This window comes from Micropterus salmoides, unplaced genomic scaffold, assembly GCF_014851395.1.
Source record: "Micropterus salmoides isolate LMB-PRFRI ecotype aquatic unplaced genomic scaffold, ASM1485139v1 Ms_hic_scaffold_6, whole genome shotgun sequence".
NCBI lineage: Eukaryota > Metazoa > Chordata > Actinopteri > Centrarchiformes > Centrarchidae > Micropterus > Micropterus salmoides.
Window position 1 is genome coordinate 35,030,665 of NW_024044348.1, and position 21,149 is coordinate 35,051,813.

General features: G+C 41.1%; 1 protein-coding gene across 2 annotated transcripts in view; it reads right to left on the reverse strand.

Moving 5' to 3' along the window:
- The window catches only part of cdh8 (cadherin 8), an 85,145-nt gene that overhangs the window by 43,655 nt on the left and 20,341 nt on the right, over positions 1-21,149 (reverse strand). For both annotated transcript variants that reach the window (XM_038700482.1, XM_038700481.1), the window contains exon 3: positions 8,813-9,107. In XM_038700482.1, the coding sequence (XP_038556410.1) occupies positions 8,813-9,107 (295 nt within the window). The remainder of the gene's footprint in view (positions 1-8,812; positions 9,108-21,149) is intronic.

Here is a 21,149-nt window from a genome sequence, read left to right on the forward strand (position 1 = left end):
AAGGCCTCATTACGAGGAGTGTGAGGTTCAAAAGATGTGGGCATTTACCAGGAAAGTGGGTGTAACAAAAGACTCCATCGAGTTGTATTATAAGAATTAGGAGCCACTGTTTTTTGAGCTGGATCCAAATTAGGGACTGAATGTCTCCCCTGCATTGCATCATTCTTTTGAAATCTTCTCTTGCAAGTCACCAATTTTACTTTTAAGTACATTGCAACTAACGAACATTTTCATTATTCCTTAATATGGTGTTTATTCTCTGAATTAACCCATTCATCACTAAATAATTTGGCCAATAAAAGGGCAGTGTGAAACACTGGTGAAACATGACCATTAAAATTTCCTAATGCACAATGTGACATATTTAAATAGTGTTTAAGACTGTTTGGGGAACAAAACAAGTAAAACAAGCAAACAGAATGAGAGAATCCTAATAGATGAGAAATTGGAACTAGGAGATGTATGGCATTTTTCCTTGAAAGATGACAGAAATAATATTATGTTAGTTTCTGATTAATTTTCTGTCAGTGGATATGTCAGTTGATCTGTTTCAGCTTTAGTTACAATGATATTAGCTTATACAAGTCCATCCTACATCCAGAGACAGTGTGAGACAGTCCGACTGCTTTGCATTTGGACTTCAAAAAGTAACTCCCGCAAATATTCATTCATTCACTCGCTCACAAACTAAGCCTATCTGCCCACTGGTGGCCATTAGAAGCATCTTCAGCTGACACATTGAACCAGGATCAGTCCCTCTCCTCCCCCGCAGTAGCCTACTGCTGTAGGGAGGATGCTGTGTGCTTCTTGTCGCTCTCAGATTGATTAACTGACCTTGATACAGTGATCAGCAGTGTGTAACACTATGACAGCAAAAGATGAGTCTTACATGCATTTCAGGATTGCAAAAACGTCCATTACAAACACTTAATTAGACAGGACAGTCACCTGGGATGGTCTTTCCATGTATTCATTTTTACGCTGCTGTCTTACAAATATATTTAAAAAATACATTTAGCCAAGTAAATGCCATCAATAATCTTTGCTTCCCTCATGTCCCATTGTACCAATGTTGACCCTGTTGCATGAAATCCATTTACTGTAATCACATCCACACAATGCAACAACTCACAGGGCAGCCTTGGCTAGCAGCATCTTTCTCCTCATCATTACAAAAACAGGCACACAACAGCTTGCACACATGCTCTGACACTCAAATACACAAACACACACTCTCATTTACCTTCCCTTTCCTGAACATTGTATGTAATTTATCTCTTTCCGTTTCATGTTTCTTCTCATTCTACTTTATGGGCACAGCAAAAAAATAAATAATAAAAGAGGTGACTTTGTTTGAGAAATGGCACTGTGGATGAGGAGAAGGCTGCTTTTTGTCCTTAGTCTCATTGAGAGTCTTTTGCTATTCATCGGGGCAAGGCAGCCAGGCCAGCAAGGGAGGCAATCTTATGCAGATCACATTGAAGGGCTTCATTACCTAGAAGCCAGCTACTTTTTGTTCTCCCTCAAGGGAAGAGAGAAAGAGAGCATTAGCTTAGCAAAAAAGAGTTATGGTGAGCAAAAGGGAAGGAGAGTGAGGGAGGGAGAGGTACAGAGAAAGCAAAAAAAAAGTGCGAGAGAAAGGGAGGGAGTGAGTTACAAAGAGAGTGCGTCTCTGCGGGCTACAGAGGGGAGCGGGGACAAATTACACCTGAACAACAGCATCTTTATGACTGCATGGTGGCTTTATGCTAACACGTATAAGATGTGTGTTTTAGTGTACGTGGACTTGTATATGCACATGCAGAGTGTGTTTGTGCATGTCTGCCTGCATGTTCTAGAAAAAAACAAATGCCCCAGGAGGCTCTAAAGGACTTATATTATTGTATCTGGACCAGTGACTGATGATGTTACATGCATAATTCAGAGGTACATTGGATAATAAATAACATTTGATGAATTAGTAATACACATTTGTATGTGATATTGAGCAGCTGTGACTGTGCGTGAGTATGTTTTGCTGTTCTCCTGTGCTAGCTAGGGAATATCTGACTTGCCCTTTTTTTCTTATAGAGGCTGTGTAATGGCTAAGTGTGAAACAAAGCAATGCTGAATTAACAATGACTCTCTATCAGCTGCTGGGTGTAGCTATAGGCAAGAGCAGTGAAGAAGAATGGAGAAATGGAAAAGTATCACGGACACAGACGTGAATAAAAACAAGACCGTGAATAAACCCACATACACAGGAACATACACACAGATGCACAAGTGCAGATGCTGTTGCCAAATGAGGTGAGATAGATAGGAGTAGCAGGTTATTTACAGAGAAACTCCAGCTTGTCAGTTAAATCCTTTCTGCCTCGGAGGTCTGTCCTATCCCCATTTAGCACGGCCACAGAAAAGGGCAGGCTGGCATGCACGTTGCCTGGCAGTTAGACAGGCCTAAGAGAGTCAGAGCCTTGGCCAGGTTCACTGCTCTGACCCCCTCTCACCCCAGCTCAGCTTGTGAGACGCCCACCACAATCACCACAGCCCCGGTCTGCCGCGTCAGCCCAGCCCAGGAGCCTGCTCGTCAGATGTGCCCCAGCCCAGCACTGGCCCAGCTCTGGCCCAGCTCTGGACCAACTCTGGCCCAGCTGCCCACTATGTTAAAGGGCCAGGGGCCCCCTGCCACTCAGTCCATCTGCCAAGCTGCAGACCAGAGTCTAGGATCAGAGAAGAGAGAGACACAAACACTAGACACCCTCGCTTTTAGCTCTCTGCTCAGAGAAATGCCAGATAAAAGATGCACTATAAATGTGCTTCTTTTACATATGTGGGTTGCTGTGACCCTGAAATACTGCTAGGGTTTATTCAAGTTAAACTGCATTTAATGCATTTAGACTTACACTTTTCAAGATCAATATATGTTCAATATTTACTGCAAGCATATTATATATTTACATGATCAGCATAGTACAATAATATTTTTAGGTATATCAAGGAAGGGGTTTTTTATAGAACATCTGGCCCAAGTGGAGCATGAAATGTTCTCAAAATAGCTCAGCTTCCCCTGTATTGATCTGAAAGATGCCAATGTGTAAAACAATAAGTGAAGATCAATATGAATCAGTAACAGTGGACAGCTAGATACTTAGATAGAGGGATATATTAGATGGATAGATAGATGGATAGATGGATAGATAGATGACAGAGACACGTGCTTTGATGAAACATACAGCTGTGTTTAACAATGTTATCCTTCATGTAGGATTATGCCTCATTGTAAAACTCCGTAGGTATTAAATCATCTGGGATCACAGTGAGCGCTCTGCTGTATGTTGGAAGCATGAGAAGATGAGCTCTGATAAAGGTCTGCATCTTACTCATTTCCATACGTCTCCCCTTGATCAAGTCTGCCCATTTATCGAACAAATCTGTGATGACAAGCCTTTACTTATTTTCCCAGCTGCCGGTGGTGATGAGAGCGTAATCAGAAACATCATTAAGGCTCTACATAGACGGCTGTGCCTGATAGTCCTGTTACCCATACCCATAATAACTCTGAAAATGCAAATCAACTCCAGGTAATCTATTAATGTCACTTCAATTTTATGTCTGCACTCCAATTTAGCAGATCTTGACACATTTGGCGAGGATATGTGCTTCCGCACAGGTACTCATTTTGCTGGGGTTTCAAAGAGCACGGCCCGTGCGAGGAGGAGACGGGCCATCTGTCTACACGCCCGTTTATTAATCGTCCTGATAATGAAGCACGCTCACAGCCTGACACTCCTGGGGCATCTCTCGCACAAGTTCCATCCGGCAAAACAACTTTCAGCAAGTTTGTTTCTCAGTGTAGCAATTATTGTCATTCGCACCCCCCTTAGTGCAGGGAGGATGGTCTAGCGACCTCCTCCTAATTACCTGAAGCATCACTTCAAGCAGACTTTGTAATTTCCAACTACATCACAACCCCCTTGTTAGCTGCCGAAGGGTAGCAGAGCCTCATAATTCCAGCATATGGTCGACAGACATACAGGGGAATTTGTCAGCTTGTACTGGCCTTAAAGTCGAAGACCCCATTAACAGGAAAAACAGGATCTACTAATCCTGTGAGATCTGTGAAATCCGTGCAAATGAATTAGAATTCTAATCATGGCCAGGCTTGCACAAATAAACAACAAACCCACTTTTAATTGAAATGACAGTGAAACGTAATTATTCGAAGAATATTAAAGAGATATGGATAGGTAGAGTATATCAAATATTAATCTGATTAAATGAATTGATAATGGTTTAAATTTTTGTCCTCCAATTAAAAGAAAAGATCACACAGTCTTTTACTTGCCTGAAGATCAGAAGCAGATGGAATTACTCAAAACACATCAAACTAAATCACTCAGATCATCCAAAAAAATACTGTATGTGGTTAAAAATGTGGTTATGTTAACAAGGAATGAAATGAGTATGTGTAATGTGGAAAGGGCCCCTGAACCAACAGAAATCCAACTCTGCTGTTCCCCACAAGACCACCCAACCCTGTCTCGCATTTCATTTACCAGAGCAAATACATGATGTAAAGGCTAATGCTAGTGTATAGCTAATATCTCAAAATTACATAATTGCAATTACAAAAGCAATCATCCATTCAATTTTCTGTTTTCCCATGATAACAGGATAATTCTCTCGTGATCTCAAAATAACAAACCATAGCTAAATACAGGGGTCAGCCAGTGCATTTCTTTAGGATAATTTATATCTCAGTGTGACTGGTTAGTTTAGTTGGTAGAGTGAAGGACTTGTAATTTAAGGATTGTGGATTTGAGTCCCCATTTTTTTTTCTTCTTTTGTGTGTTTTTTATTATCCTCTTCAACAAAATTGTTAGGAATAGATTCAGGGGAATCCAATCACATATTTCCAGACGGCTATTTCAAAGGTTCCAAAATAGCCATCAGGAAATGTGTAACGTTAAATGGATTCCCCTGAATAAGAAGCGCAGGAATTTCCTCTGCCTTACCCATTGCCCATTCCTCTACAATGATGGGGAAATTAAAAGTTCATAGGTTGATGAATGTGGACCAATCGCTGAGATGCACACAGTCCAGCACGTGTGAGCATGTGAAACTGTCTCTTCATAAGAACTTTGTTGAAGAGGATCATGAAAACAATTAAAGAAAAAAAGTTGGTTTTCAATGAGGATAGAACCCACAACTCCAAGAGTATGACTCTTGTGCTCTACCAACCAAGCTAACCAGCAACACTGCAAACTACACTGAAATTACCATTAAGAAAGGTTTCTGCCGACCCCTGTGTCAAACTACTGTTTTGTTATCTTGAGATCACAAGAAAATTAACCCGTTATAACGGGAAATTTGAATGTATGGCTGCTTAGGGCTAGTGTAAAAACTTACATAGTAGTCATATTTATCAATTGTTAGTGCCCTCCATCTATTTCCATTGTTTTGCGTTTATGTATTTGCAGCCCTTCCATAATATACCATGCATGTGTTTTCTAAAGTTGTGGTGTGTAGAGCTCACCAAGCCACTGATCTTGGTTTGGTGGCCCTTAACCTCAGTTCCAGCCAAGACATAGCACAGCATAGTGGAGCATTTAGCAGCAGAAGAGGAGATGGTGCATAGAGACTAAAACAGAGATAAAAAAGAAGAGTGAAAACTGGACTTTTATCCGTCTGTTGGCCAGAAAATTGACTGCGAATTGTTGCTATGTGTCTGCTAAGTATATACTGTAAAAACATGTTCACCATAGTAACTTCATAAGGTAATGTTTTGTTAGTTTGTTCCAGAGCCCCCATGAAAGTGGCCATACAAATTCAAGCACAGTGGTCACAAAATCTCTTTTGACAATAGACTAATCCTGGCTCTTTACACTAATGAGATCAAAGTCTCTTCTGGCTGGCGGTCTCTCCTCCAGCACCGCCATCACCTTCGCTCTCCAATTCCTCTCATTGTGCACTGTACTGTACGATCCGCTAAACAATTAAAATGGTAGTCACCTCCATTCGTCGCCATTCAGGAAAATGAAAGTCACAGAAAAGTCACAGAAAGCCACACATCTTATCCGACTGGCCCTTTTAAAGGAAGAACAAAAGGTCTTCCTCCTTCATTTCCCATTAACCTCTATGCTCCTCCGCACACAGGAAACATGACGACCTCAGCGGCCCATGTCACATATCTCATCCGACTGTGGGGACCGCTTCCTATGGGGGATGGTGACATTCAATGAAGGGGTTTTCTATCGAGCTGTAGTCCTTGACAGATAAAAGGTGGATGTTGATATTTGTCCCTGGACTCAGTGATACGGCGTGGATACACTCTTGATAAGCAAGGAACCGGTAAGACATTGATGAAGTCTGAAGTGGATCTGACAAGCTCTGTAAGTGGATAACATCGTCAGGAGAACTAACCCGTTATGGTCCGGATTAGATTTTTGATTTTTTGACTCAGGTGGCTCCTCGCTAAGCAGAATACATCAGCACACTCAGCATTTTCTGAACTCAATACCAGGCATAATGCGGAATCTCTTAGCATGTGCCATAATTAGATTTTAATGCTACGCAGTTTCACGTTGCAGCGAAGATTTGCTCATATGCAGCAGACTTCACCATTATCCGTTTATTTTCTACTCCCTTTCCTGTGGACTTTATTAGATATCCAGTGCTCAGCACACTTCCAGTAATCCACTGAGTCCTGCACAAATTCTCATTTCAGCGTGATAAAGATGAAACGCAACTGTAAAAAAAAAAAAAAAAAAGGTGATTTATGAATCTGAGGCGAGTGAGATGAATAACTTATTGTTTGTTTGTCCGGAGCGTCTGATTTTTCCCATAATGCCGCAGCACATGAAAACTTAACAAGAGGAAAACTAGTCGCTGGAAGAAAAGCCTTTCAAGCAAACAACTGAGCATTCGTGAATGTTTAATTAATCAGTAGTGACAAAAGGGAACAACAATCAACAAAGAGACGCCGATTTCCATTTCTTATGCATTATTCCCACTGGCAAATCACAGAGTGCTGTCAACTACCACTTTGCTCTCTACCCCATCACTATGGCTGTCCCTGCACTGCACTGACAAAACCCTTGGAGAGCTACAGTACATTTCAATTGAGATCCAAAACAATGAGCTGCAGGGATCAAGTAACAGAGTTCAGACAACAAGAGTTCACTGTTATTCTGTGTTTACATGGATTCTTTTGCATTCTGTTTTGTTCCTTTTTGCTTCCACCGCAGTAGCAGAAGCAGCTAATAAGAATCAAGAAGTTGAAGCTAAATCACCGTTTCCTCAAAGAACTGACGCAAAGGCTGCAACCTGCAGATGGGATTTACCAAACAGATTCCATTACATACCTAACGCCATCTGCCCTAGCATGTTATGTCAGCTTCGTGACAGGTAACAAGAGGAAGCTCAATGAGGAAACACAATAACAAGCGCATACCGCCCAACAACAGACCTCAGCACCCTCGCTGAACTCCTCCAATGTCAAAACGGCATAAAGACACACTCTGATCTCCTTTCCGCTACTGATGGAAACATTTTCTACAAGACTCCTACCGCTCTGGGGTCAGTGGTAAGGCTCCCCTGAAGAAAAAAAAACACAGTTTACTGATCCACTCACAGGCTTCTACCAATACTAGATGAGCAATACATTTGAAATATATGATCATCATGCAGTGGTCATTTAAATGCATGGATGGAATATGAATGTGAATATATGAATGTATTAGCATACAGTGAAATGGAAAGTGTTTGCAGTGGTATGTGCACCGGTTTGTGGGGGATTGAAGAATGGTAGCTTCTGGCAATTAGCATCAGTCACTGTTGTCAAGCTACGTGACAGTCTGCTACTAACAGTTTCTGAGTGTAAATGCAAACCCTTTCTGTTTTTATGTGGCTTCTTTTTCCTCCTCTGTGATGATACTAAAGCACTTGAATCTTGAATTAAAAACTATCCACAAACAGACATTTCTAATGTGAGGTCTGTTAAGCCTTACTGCTGTGTCAAATAACCAATTCTAAATGTCTCTGGTAAAACTTAAAGTAGTCCACATTGCTCTTAGTTCTTTCGCATAGTTTCCTAGAAAAGATTCAAATTAAAACAAAAATATTTCTGGTGTCTCTATTAATATTTGACTGTAGTGATCATTAGCTTGTATCACATAACTGCACACATGAAAATGTTAAATAATGCAATAATAATTCCACATATTCCCAAATGCCCCGCATCATAAGAAAACATGCTTCTTGACCTATACAAAGTGGAGAATAATATTTCTCTCTGTTTGTCAGGAGGGCAAGTGTTATATCTACATATGCTGATGTTGCTGTAGCATGTGTGGAATGTGCAAATGGTGCCTTTCCAGCTTCTGTAGAATTCAAATTGTGTGTGAAAGAGTGCGGCATTTCCTGCTTTCCTGATGTGGTGAGGGGTTCTACATTACAATATGAGACTGTTCACGCTTCTCGTTCACAGCTCAGGTTTTGCATTTTGTTAGTTGGACTTATTTGTGAGTGGGCTGTTTTAGTGGCGTGCAAGCGTGTGCATGTTGACACCGACATCTGTTTGTTCAGTTGCAGCACTGACCTATGGGTGAAGATGTAGTGATTTCATTTGATTTATCATTCTTGTATTTTCATTAGCCAACATAGTCATTGGAAGTGAGCACGTAAATAGGCATGTTCATTTGCTCTTGTTCTTATTCACTCATTATTTTTATCCAATAGCCCATTATGAGCTGTCTCAGATATCTCCCACACTGATTAGGCAGCTGTGTGCGGCAGCGACCGGAGAAGAAGTCTGTCTATTGTAACTCACCAACAGCAGACATTTCTGGAACAGAGGCTCGGTACGGGCCTTCAATGAACTGCGGTGGATTGTCATTAATGTCCTGGACTTTGATGATGAACTCGGATGGTGGCTCCAAGGGCTCGTCTGTGTCGGCATTAATGACCTGGGCTGTTAGTGTGTACTCGGCTTTCTCCTCACGGTCCAGCCTCTTCATGGCGTGGATGTCGCCTGTTAATTCGTTGATGGCAAAGATGGTGCCTGCCCCCTCACCTGCTAGGACGTACTTGATGTTCTTGCTGCCAACATCCAAGTCTGTGTGTAGCTGCAATCAGAAGGAGAAGAAAAATAAGAGATAAAGTTAAAAGGGGCAGGAGAGTCCTCAGTTTTATCCCACTGTGTAAACAGAGATGGGCTCGGTTTTAATGAATGCAAGTTGACATGTTCAGCTGATTCTAGAAGTTCTAGAGTAGTAAAGTAAAGTAAATGCAGATAAGTGTACAGTATAACTGTAATGTGTTGTTTTTGCTGCTCTGCTTTACAGCAAGTAGTGTAACACCATAGCCTACACTTTGCTAAATGAGGCCCGCTGGGGACAATAACTTTATAAGTAGCACAGGAAATGGAACTTAGCCTACATAGTTCCTTGTTATACCTCGCAAATACATCATACAAACACACATTGTGGGGATATTGCTCCCTCCAGTCTGAAGTTCACAGAACGAAGAAGTGCTTTAAGTACGCATTCCATAACACGGCAAGAACAGAAAAGTAACAGAATCCATAAAAAATTAAAGAGGAAACTCTGCACATGATGATTCATGCTCACAAATAACTAGCCCCAGAGTTACTGGACGATACGGCATGTTCCTCATTATTTTGGCAATTACAGTTTCATTAGTTCACTAAAGCTGCATTACTTGCTATGCTGAGTGGCTGGCTCCCACTCGTCGCACGGGCTGAGTATAACTAATGAGTCTGACAATGCTACATAAGTCCGTTGAAACATCTGTGGACAGAAGAACAGGCGAAACCTGCTGTTTCAAGTTAAAAAAAAGCAATTTGGAAGGGCAGGAGATACAACAGTGCTGAAAGAAGAGAGGTCAGAAAAAGAGAGACTTTGACACGAGGTAAGCAAAGACCTTTGCTTTTATTCACACTAACAGAAGGCACACTTCTTTTATTGTAAGTCACCTTTCATATAAGCCTCTTGATCCTCAAGGTGAGTGACTTTCAGAGGGTTGGAGAGAGGCACCGAGTAGAACATTTACAAATCCAACAATGCTCAGTGTTGCTGTGACACGGCTGGCAGCCCTCTTCTTTTCGGTTTGTATTTTTGTTAATATACATGCCTCTCCAAAACACGCAGCTGTACACACATGCACACACACACACAACAGAACACACAGGCATGCATCAAAACATCTGTATTCAGCAGCTTTAATTCCATTTCCTGCCACAGTGCTTCAACAGAGATCCCTGTGGGAGCGTGGTTAGGGTGCAGAATAGCAAGGTAAAAATCTGTCGGTGAAAATTCCGACCTCTAAACCCCCCGCAATGTTTTCATAAGCCGGCTTTTATGCATATACTGTCTCGGAGGTGTTGTTTGCAGACACTGACAAAGCACATTCACTTAAATTGTCACACCTTGCACTTTTGTTTTCCTAATTGTGCCATCATTTCACATGAATGATGTAGCTCATTAACACAAATGCCTCGCAACATCCTGCACACTGAGAAACTCTTTAAATGAGCTAAAATTAATGATGGTCTGTCATTATTTTTTTACCCTATGTGTGACTTCCTGTGTGTAGTGTTATGCCTGCAGCTCGGCATGTTTGACTGCATATGTTTCCCTCAAAGGAGTCTATTTTAGCTTCCATATTGGTTTAGGTTGTGCCATATAACGTAAATATTTTTAGCAACGTATCAACAATTTCATCTTAGTGTGCTTGGCACTGACACTTCTTCACTTGGCACTAATACTGTCACGTGAGGACACCCACATACAGATGTATGAACAATAATGTAGAAATTCCAGATGGTCAAAGGTCGACATGAACTGTTAAGCTCAGCTTATAAGTCAGTCAGGGAAAGTTAGAAAAGTTCCTTGGCAACTGTGCAAACTCATTCTGAGTTCTAACTGAAGACTAATGAACACTTAAAACTAGAAATGATGATGAAGTGAAGCAATACATCAAATAAAATAGATAACAGGCAATAAAGATTAAAATTAAAGAATCAAAATTCAGGCTAAAGAATTTAGCTTTATAGTTAGATACCAACAATTTCAGCTGCTCTCAGATCCTTGGGGAGGGTGTTCCAGCGCTCACCAAACGTTTTTGTCCTTAATTTTGGTATAACTACAGTAAAAGAGTTGTCAGACAGACAGAAGGACATGAAGTTCTTTATAAACTAGTGATATCCACTTGCCATGGTTTGAGTCACTTAGAGGCAGTGCCTTGTACAACTAAGAAACCAAGTGAGAATGCCATTTACAATTAAAGCACTGTGCATTGACAAAAAAGCAAACAATTGGCTACATGATTCAAAACAACGCACATCTACTGCGTAACAGGCTTACTGCTTCTTTAAGGGATTTGCTTTCTTTTCTTGTGGACAGTTGTAACATTTAACATTTTAATTAAGTTGCCACACTTTATAGCTGTCCAGGTAACACAAGCCATGGTGTATTCTGGCTGACAGCAAAAATTGCAGGTGGATGAATAAATCCTCTACTTCACATTAATGGCACACAGTGTGCTTCCTGTTGAAAAACGTAATGCAAGCAATCATCACTTTGCCACAAACTGTCACTTTAACTCTTCATTCCCTGAAAATGTAGCCATGCTGGCTTAAACCGGCTGCAGTTCTCAGCACTGACGTCTCCTCTAAATGCCCTGGTCGCCCACTTCTTAGACAGCCTTCACAGTGGAGTGCACAAATGATCAAGTACAATTACTGAATGGGGAGGGGGGGGGGGCTGTCACAGGTCCCTGTCATTAACTGAGTCACCTGGGCAACTAAAGCAGCACCAACAATCAGAGACATTGACTGTGGCATTCAGATAAGCAGATAATGGCTAAAAACACACTGTAGTCATGATGATGGGCTACAATGCCGACCGAACAAAACACCGATGCAGTATTCTGAGCACAGGGTGAAGGTTGTTTGCACACATACTGTAAATCATTGCCCTGCCTATGTTTCTATTGTATTTGACAAATAACAATGGTGATACAGTTGTTAGCCTATTTTCCCTGGCTATAAAGTCTAAGAAAAGATTTCCACTCCTTCAATGCACTAAAGCCGTCATGTGCAGCTCCAAGTAAACACTGTGACTGCACTTTTGTGTGAATGTAAACAGAACATATCATAAAGAGGAAATAATGCCACCAGTCAGTGCAGCGTATGTCTATAGATTTGGAAAGTTATTATCACTCTTGCCTTAGCTGCTGCACTCTGGCTGTTGAAAAGACAGACATCCATAGATTTTGAAGCTGCAGTTGACTGAAGAAATGATCCTGTGGCAGTACTTTGCAGTGTTCCCTGCAGTACTGTTCATTCACTTGCACGCTCATTCTCACTCACACACAAACGTGCACACCGCCATTTGCCAACCGCAACTCTCAATCAGGGGCTGCATGGGACTGCTTATCCTGTCAGCGGAGGAGGAAATATGTCAGTCCCTGCTGAAGATGAGCTTCTACGGCAATCACTTGAACAATCACTGTGTCCTAATGAGGAAGATTCTACAGATTCTACTCCCGCCCCCACCTCAGGCCTGGGTTCCACATTAAGTGTAGTCCTACAGAGGGAACTAATGATTTTGCTCCTTGTCAGTGCAAATGGTAGATGGGACATGTGCTCCTCCTATGTATGTACCAGCAGGACTGGAGAAGGAGAGGGAGACTTAAGCGAAGAGCAAGAGGGAGGAGATGCTGTCACTGTGATGCAGCTTGTCAGCTACAGTCTGCTGGAACAGACTGCACACAGTACGTCAGACTGCCGTCTTCAAATTCTACCTCAGTTAGTCCTCAGTAAGGGTCAGAGATTACTTCTTTTGCTAAATTTAATCTGAGAAAACACCATAACACATACAGTATGTATACTATTTATCAGTGGTGGCAGAAGAAGGGAAGACCCGGGATGGTTGTAACATTTTTGACATTTCTGTCTGAGTCGCTGAGCTTGTTTAAGCCAATGCGTTCAAAATGTGATACAAACTAGTTACATGAAAATACACTGAAAATAATGATAAAACAATTAAACATTAGTTAGTGTGTGCCAGACACATACTGACATTCAAAGAAAACATAAATACAATTACCACTTTCTTGGGATAGGTTGTAAAATTTTTATTGTTGTTACAACTAACCCAAACTCTTGAACTATCTTACCTTACAGCTTACAGCTAAAACATTAGCACTAACAACTTACATAGACACACAACACACTGGATTTAAGTTTGATGAGTTTAACTACAAAGCAGGCGATGCTATGACAAAAAGAAATGAAGTAAAGATCTTCTGGCTGTGCCTTTGGAACATGTGGAGTAAGGAATAAATAAATTGGAAGTGCTGACCCTTGTTACGACCATCCCCGGTCTCCCTTACTCAGATCATCATCATCAGCTTTTATCCAAAGTGACTTACAACTGCTATATATGCTCAGGGACACATTGGTGGATGTGTCACAGTGGGAATTGAACCCAGCATTAGTCTTATCCACTGCCCCATTCACGGGGGGCTGGAGCCAATCCCAGCTGACATCAGGGGAAAGGCGGGGTACACCCTGGACAGGTCGGGTGGACGGGGGGAGGAAGCCGGAGCGCCCGGAGAGAACCCGCACAGACACGAGGGAGAACAAACAAACTCCACACAGGAAAGCCTTGAACGACCAAGATTCGAACCCACAACTTTCTTGCAGTGAGGCGACAGTGCTAAGCACTGCACCACCACGCCGCCTATCAGACAGCTATTTGAATGAAAACATTTGAGAAGTTTGGAGGGGAAATGTCATTTTAGTGAAATTGACTAAACACTAAAACTAAAACACATCTAAAACACATCTGAAACATACTACTCACTGCTTCTTTGTAAGCGGTCACAAGCCAAAAAAGTTGGGAACAACTGGTTTAATCTAAAGCATATTATAGTGCTTGTTGTGTTTTTTTTTATTTATTATCTAAAAAGTAAATAGAATAACTATAGCAAAGATGTAGTGAAGCAATACATCAAATATCAATAATAATCACTGCGTTTACTCTTAAATGTCATGTTTGGTGCAATCCTGATGTGGTGAACATGGCAGACTTGTTTAACCAAGGCTGCAAGACCAGACCAGGTAATTATGCTGGAAGGGGGGAGGTCATGTTACCCATTAAATATGTAGTTCATTGCATGTTGTTATGTAAAATGTATAGGAACCCCAAGGCCATGCAGTGTGTGGACTAGTTAATACAGCACCTTGTAAAAGCCAGATGTTAACATATCTTTATTGAGTTCAGTTTTTATGGCCCAGTTCTCCTCATCTGGTCAATGTGACCCAGTCTCACAGAATGAATCCAAAGAATTCATTCAAGAGGGCTTCATACTGCAATGAGGGATCAACAGGGGGTAATTCATTGCCAAAACTGGTAAAATTAGAGCTATCATTTTTTCCCCCCATCTGTACAGCCTTAGGCGACTGTAGCCTAAATAGATACTCCAGATAGATTCTACTCAAACATGTCTGGAAATTAATTGTAGCTTCCTCCCATTTGTTGGATTTTGACTCTGTTAATTACACCTACATGAATAATCTGTAATTCTAAATATTGCAATAACATTTTGAATGTACGGAACAGATGGCGCAATGCATGATATATGATACACTTAGCTATTCTTGGGAACATTTTCCCTCCAGTCTGTCTCATGGCACGTAGCGTTTTATCAAATTGGACAGAAAAGTTCCCTTCTGGTGTGAACCACAACATACTTTATTGGAGAAATTCATAGAGTGAGCATCCATGGTGCCTAAATATTGGAAATGAAAAGTTTCATTCAGAAATATTGTAGCTTGAAAATTTAAAGGCTCCTCATTTTTTTTTTTATAATAAAATGAATCCAAATTCCAGGGGTTAAGTAAATGCTTAAATACACTAATTTTTAGGTCTCTTGTGAACAAATAGATTTTTCCCATAACTCAGAATAGAAATGGTAGGTTATCTATTTTTGTTCCCTTGCACTGGCCACAGAGGAATTAAATCCATGGGGACTGGTGAGCATCTGTTGCAACAGAACAATAATCAATATCACTCTTCTGAGACGTCAAGCACAGTATTCATGGAGGCTAAAAAGGGCAAAAAGTGCCTTGCATGTATTGCTGATCATTTATTGTCACTGCGGACACTCTTTCTTTATTGAGACAATGGGAAAGAGATGGTGTCATGACCCACATACAAGCAAAGGTGACGGTTTGTAACTGAAGCCAGGTCCACTCAGAAAAGCGACAGTAATTACAATCAATGCAGAGACTACCACTGTTACACTTTCTCCACACAGCCTTTTTTTCTTTTTTCTTTTATTGGACAGAGAACTGAATCATCTGCAAGCGTTCGCCCTCTGCCTTCATTCTGTTTTATTTTCCTCTTGGAGAATCCTGAATTAATGAGACAAACAAAAAAACAAGACAATTTGTGCTGGATTTGTGTGCAGTGTGTTCCGAGGTCAATCAGGGCTAATGTGCTCTATGTCCATTCCTGCACTGAGCAATGGCACATGTGTTGCATTCACTGCCACAGGCGGATTATTGCTTCTGAAGAATAAGTCAAAGTCAAAGCAGCTACCTTTGGTACAAGAGGGCAACACAATTAGATTTAGCCACCCATGAAAAGCCTTTTGTTTGTGAGTGTGTTTGCATGAGTGGATGCATTTTAATCATAGGGGGGTACAGTGTCACCACCAAGAGAGAATGGGAAATAAGAAAATAAAAACAATTCTGCATAATGATCCAGGCTGTCAGCTCTCACTTCCAGAGTGACCTATTGTATGCAAACAATCTTCAGTATAGATTTTTACCGCCTGCTCATTACATGCTGTTGTTACAACAAGAGAGCATTAGACAATCAGTCTATTCATTGGTGTGTGTGTGTGTGTGTGTGTGTGTGTGTGTGTGTGTGTGTGTGTGTGTGTGAGACACCAACCCTCAATGCCAGAAAACAAAGGTAAATAACAAACACAGCTTCTGGTATAAAGCATTGGTCCAATTCATGGCAACTCCACATGTGTCCTGTGAAGAGCTCTGCAGCCAGAATTAAGCCTGAAAGAAAACCTGTGATTTGAGCAAAACAAACAAATAGAAAAAAGAGAAAGAAATGTTCTAAACAATAAAGAGAGAGAGCCGTGAAAAAGTGTAAATGAGCTTGGCTACGGGGGCTGTGGCGCACACGCTGAGTGTTAAATAGAGGGAGATTTTTTTAGCATTAACCTCGACTACTGTCATTACCCTACCTGTGGGCCCAAAACTCATCGGTATACACAGCATGCCGAAGGTGGGTTTGTGTAGAGGGGTGCAAAGGAAAACAAGCTTAATCAAGGAGCACAACAGTTTTCTCTTTCTTCTGTGCGGCTGACCTAATCAAATCAAGGAATGAGATTGATTTCACGAGGTGCAGATGGATCCCGTAGCAAGTCTAATTCAATGTGCCGGCTCTCCACTATGATGTGTGTTTTCTCGGTCCAGATGGTGCTGCTCGGGTTTGTAATTCATATTTCAACATTTTACTCAACCCTCCCCTCCTCCCGCCCTCTTTCTTTCTCTCACAGGCTCTTTTTTTTTCTTTAACCGCTGAGTAAATGAGTGTGGATGTAGATCAGTATCACAAACTCATCTGTCAAACACGTGATCCTGTGATCTTGTTAAATGTCACAAACAACACATATGCCAACTGATGAGTTTCACAGTGGAGATGTTGTCGCTTATGTTTAGGAAAGTAAAGCAGAAAATGAGTCCAAGCTAGTGTAGACTGAAAATGTATATTACAATGTAAGTAACTGTACAAAAGTATTTTGACTGAAGGTAGGTGACTTTTTTGGGGCCAAAATCAGCGTGTACATCGGTGGGGCATATTAAAAGCTCCATTAGGATGTTAAGGTTTAAATGAAATCTGATTAAAAAAATAACACCTTCATATAATTTTGACATTTTTGTTGGAAGGGTGTTGGGGTTCATAGGAAACAATAAACCTGTAGCAGTCAGAAGCACAGAAACAATATCGAAAAATGTTCTTAAAGTATCAAAAGTAAAAGCACTCATCACACAGGATGATAAAAACATTTCAAAAGATTATGCTATATGTATTATACTATATATATTATATTTAAACTACTTTCAACTGTTAAAGTTGTTTAAATTATGAGCTGATCTTTGGTTTTGTATGTAAAATGTTATCTACAGTTATCTTTGCTCTAACTATGGTGGAGTTATAAAACAATTAAATAATAAATGGAAATACTAGAGAAGAAAAAAAGAGGTACCAGAAAACTGTTCTTCAGGAAAGTACTTCAATAAAAACATTACTTTCTACCTTTGAAAACTGGCCTTGTCTAATTGTGAGAACACATGACATTACATGTTGAATCGTGTACATACTGTACTATATGTGAGACACTATGGATTGGGTAGTGAATAAACCGGCAGAGAACAAGAGTCAGAATTCTGATTGTCTTTGCATTCTAATCAGCATGTTTCAAAAGGTGTTTCATATATAGTATATATAGACATGTGCAAATTTCCATAATTGGAAGACATGCAGTGCCAGAGCCATTCTTTGGGGCTTCCTGTGGAAAAATGCAGATATACTCCACAGTGCCTGTTCAAGCTGTCAAAGTCATTGTTCTCAACCTGAGAAGCCTTGCAAATTAGCCAGTTTCAATGCCAACTGCCAGTGCTGGAAAGGAATGCATTGCTGGTGTTCCTGTAGGTATACGGTAAGTTTTCTGTATGGGAACTGAAATAATGGGCTCTGACAGTTTTTGCTAAGCACTTTTGTTTGTCCTGTAGCAAGTCTCTACTGTAGGCCGGTTCTTAGAACAGCACTGCAGGCCAGAGCGTTATTATATCAATAGATAACGTCCAATTGATTGTGCAATAAATGCAGGTGATCTTTGTAACTTTGAAAGCCAAAATCTGCTCCATAATGTAAGGATGGCTATAAGATTTATGAGCAAGTTATGGAGCGAGACCAATTGCTGCCAAAAAAAGGATCACAACTTGAATGTGTAAGACATCTAAGAAGAGTAGTACTGATCTCATCTACCGGCTACATTATTTTGACAAAATATTTTTTTTGTACATCAGTAGCTCATGTCAGCGTCCAAACGTACAAAGGGAGACACACAAAGGCTTTGCACGTATCTGCTGTAATTTTTCCATATCCAAGCCAACATATCTCTCTATGGGATACTGCGTTTAAAAGGCAGGTATTGGAAGGCAGTGTTTGCTCAGGCCAAGAACAAAAGGCAGTATAAATGAGAGCTTCATTGGCTATATTAATAATCATCTGTGCCTTCTCCTTTGAGAGGCCTGTGATATCGAGTATCATTAGACATGCAAATAACAGCTCCATTTTCCCGTCCCTGGGATTAGGAAGGAAAGAGAGAAAAATGAAGAAGAGGCATGGCTGTGGCAGAAACAATTAAGCCATCCTCCTCGCGGAAGCACTTGGCAGCCGGCTTCAGACTGGTAAAGGGGGGGACAGGAGGGGTCCTTTGGCTAGGCAGCAACGTCAACACGCTTGTCTGAGTGAATGTGCAATTGCGCAGAGCATCGCTTTAAGATGTCAGATCACCTTGGAGTGGACGGCAGCTACAAGCACAAGCACTCCTTCTGTGTGTCATGATGCCACTATACATGTTTCACACTCTGTCTGGAACACAGACGGGGACGGGGGGGTGGGGAGGGAGGGAGAAAGGGAGAACAAAGAAGCAAGGAGCAGGGAAACAGACAAGAATGAGGAGACAGGGTAATCTCTGCTGTCTTATGTGGTGGACAGTGATGACATGTTCCTTTCATCCCTTCCGTCAACCCGCATGGGCGACCATCGAGTGCATTCCACATTAATCCTCCAGCCTTCCTTCGCCACATTAGACAAATATCCAAGCCCTCTCTCGCTTACATAATCATATCTTTTGGCTAAACAGGGACAACTTTTACATCCCGTTGCACCACTCCAATAGCACAAAACCAAGAGGTAGCAAGAGAAATGATACCAAAGCCCTCCTGGAATACTTCAGATGAAGTACAACTAAATATTTTCATACACTAAAGTAAAAGTCATTTTGTCTTCCCTTCGGTGCTTGGAGAGGGGGAGTGGGTATGGAAAGTCCCTCTCATAACCCATTTCCCTTGTTAGCTCCACTTCATTTCTGAGTTATGTTCATCTTTCCACCTCTTGCTATCACATCAGAAAGCTACCAGAGCTGGAAAAAATCTATCTCTGTCTGTTAAAAGGTTACCTAAAGAAAAGTAAGAAAACAGGTTAGGCCTAGAGGGTATTGTAGCTGTAAGATCCAGAGGCTGAATTAAAAGTGCTTTTTTAAGACCAGTAAAAACAGGTAGTTTCTCTGTGTCCGCCTATAAAAGAAAGGGGAAAAAAAATCATTAAAACATGCCAAATCTCAATGAGAGTCTGGGGATGAAAGTGTGCAGCCCACTGAGTTCAGTCCATCATCCTGGAGACGAAGACGAGACAGTGAGTGAAAAAGTAAGAAAGTCAAAAGTGACTCCCTGAAATGCTCACGTCTCCTCACATCTCTCTCTCTCTCTGTCTCTTTTGCTCCCTTTCCCTCTTTATCACTCACTCTTCCTCCTCTCCCGCTCTCGCTGTGTCTTTTTCTGGAATCGCCCGTCGGTAATGTCAACAGAGATTTCACGGCACAGTGCCAGTGCATCAGCCAGGCTCACATTTCCCTTACCTGTGATTTACATCAGAGAAGAGGCTCATGGGGGATTTTCCATGCCAGTGAAGGGACGGGAGCAGTGACGGTGATGGTGTTGGCTGAGCCGGTGGTGGGTGAATGTGCACATGTGTGTGTGTGTGTGTTGAGGGGGGGGTTAGTACCCTGGGGCTTGACGCAGTAAGGCACTCTAACAATGGTGGCATAGACCACCCAGCTGAGAGATGCTTTCACTGCAAAGACAACCTGCATGACTGCGTTTAGGCCCTGCTCCTTAAATGTCACCATCCTCCACCACCATCTCCTTATACAGCTTACAGGTCTGACTTACTTACTTACTACATATTTTGGAATAGGAGCACACACATTTGTGCTTGTCCACCTGTATGTTTGAAGCAAGATATCAGGTAAGGTGTGTAACATGTATTGAAGTTGCAATATGTTGTGTTTTTGAAGGCTTAAATGTTTTTCTTTGGCTTATGTTTTGACAGAACATCGGAAAAAGAAAGGTCAGTTATTTTGTGTTTTTTATTCATATTTTGGTTTGGTGCAAAAACTCTTTGAAGTGTCAGTTTTTTTTATTTGTCCCAATTCAAAATTGTCAAAATTCAAGGGTTATTTATGATTCGTAACTCCATATAGTTAAAAATTATCAAAACAAACATAACATAATAACATAATATGTATAGGAATCAATTATAGGGAACACATTCTTTGCTGTAATACTAATCGTCAAATTGTTTTAGTAAATTGCACATACAGTCACTTTGTTACACAATTTATTGATCCTGGTCCCATTTTAAAGCATTTATTGCAATAAATGCTGTAAAATTTTTCATTTTTCACCCTAAAAATTCTGTGAAAAATCTGACATTTATGTTTAAATACAAATAGGGGTGTCAAGTTGCTCTTTAAAAATATTACACAAGCTGTATCCATACACTGTTGTTAAAGGGCAGACTGGGCTTAATTTCAGCTCAGTGTATTAAATGCCATTCATACATTGTCACATACGTGTTCACGTGTTCTCAAGAGGTCCAGAGATCCAGACATTTTGTTGAGAAAGTGGCCACGCTCATTAGATATGATTTGGAGTCACCACACCTTCAATTGTATATGCTGTCTGAGTATTATTTCACATGATCAACCAAACTAAGACGACACAGTTAAATGAAAGATGTTGCGATGGTTGTCAAGTCAAGAGCTAACGAGTTGGGACACGGCGTTAGTGCAACATGCCATTTGTCTCCCATAATAGGACATGAGAGCTCGCAGACATTTGAGGGAAGTCAGCATCGCAAAACGAGTCCTTCCTGGAAAGATACACAGTGAAGCTTGCCAGGAAAATTCTTTCTTTTTTTTCCTTAGTCAGTGTGTATGTGTGTGCGCATAAATGAGTGTGTGCCTATTTGCCTCGTTTACTGACT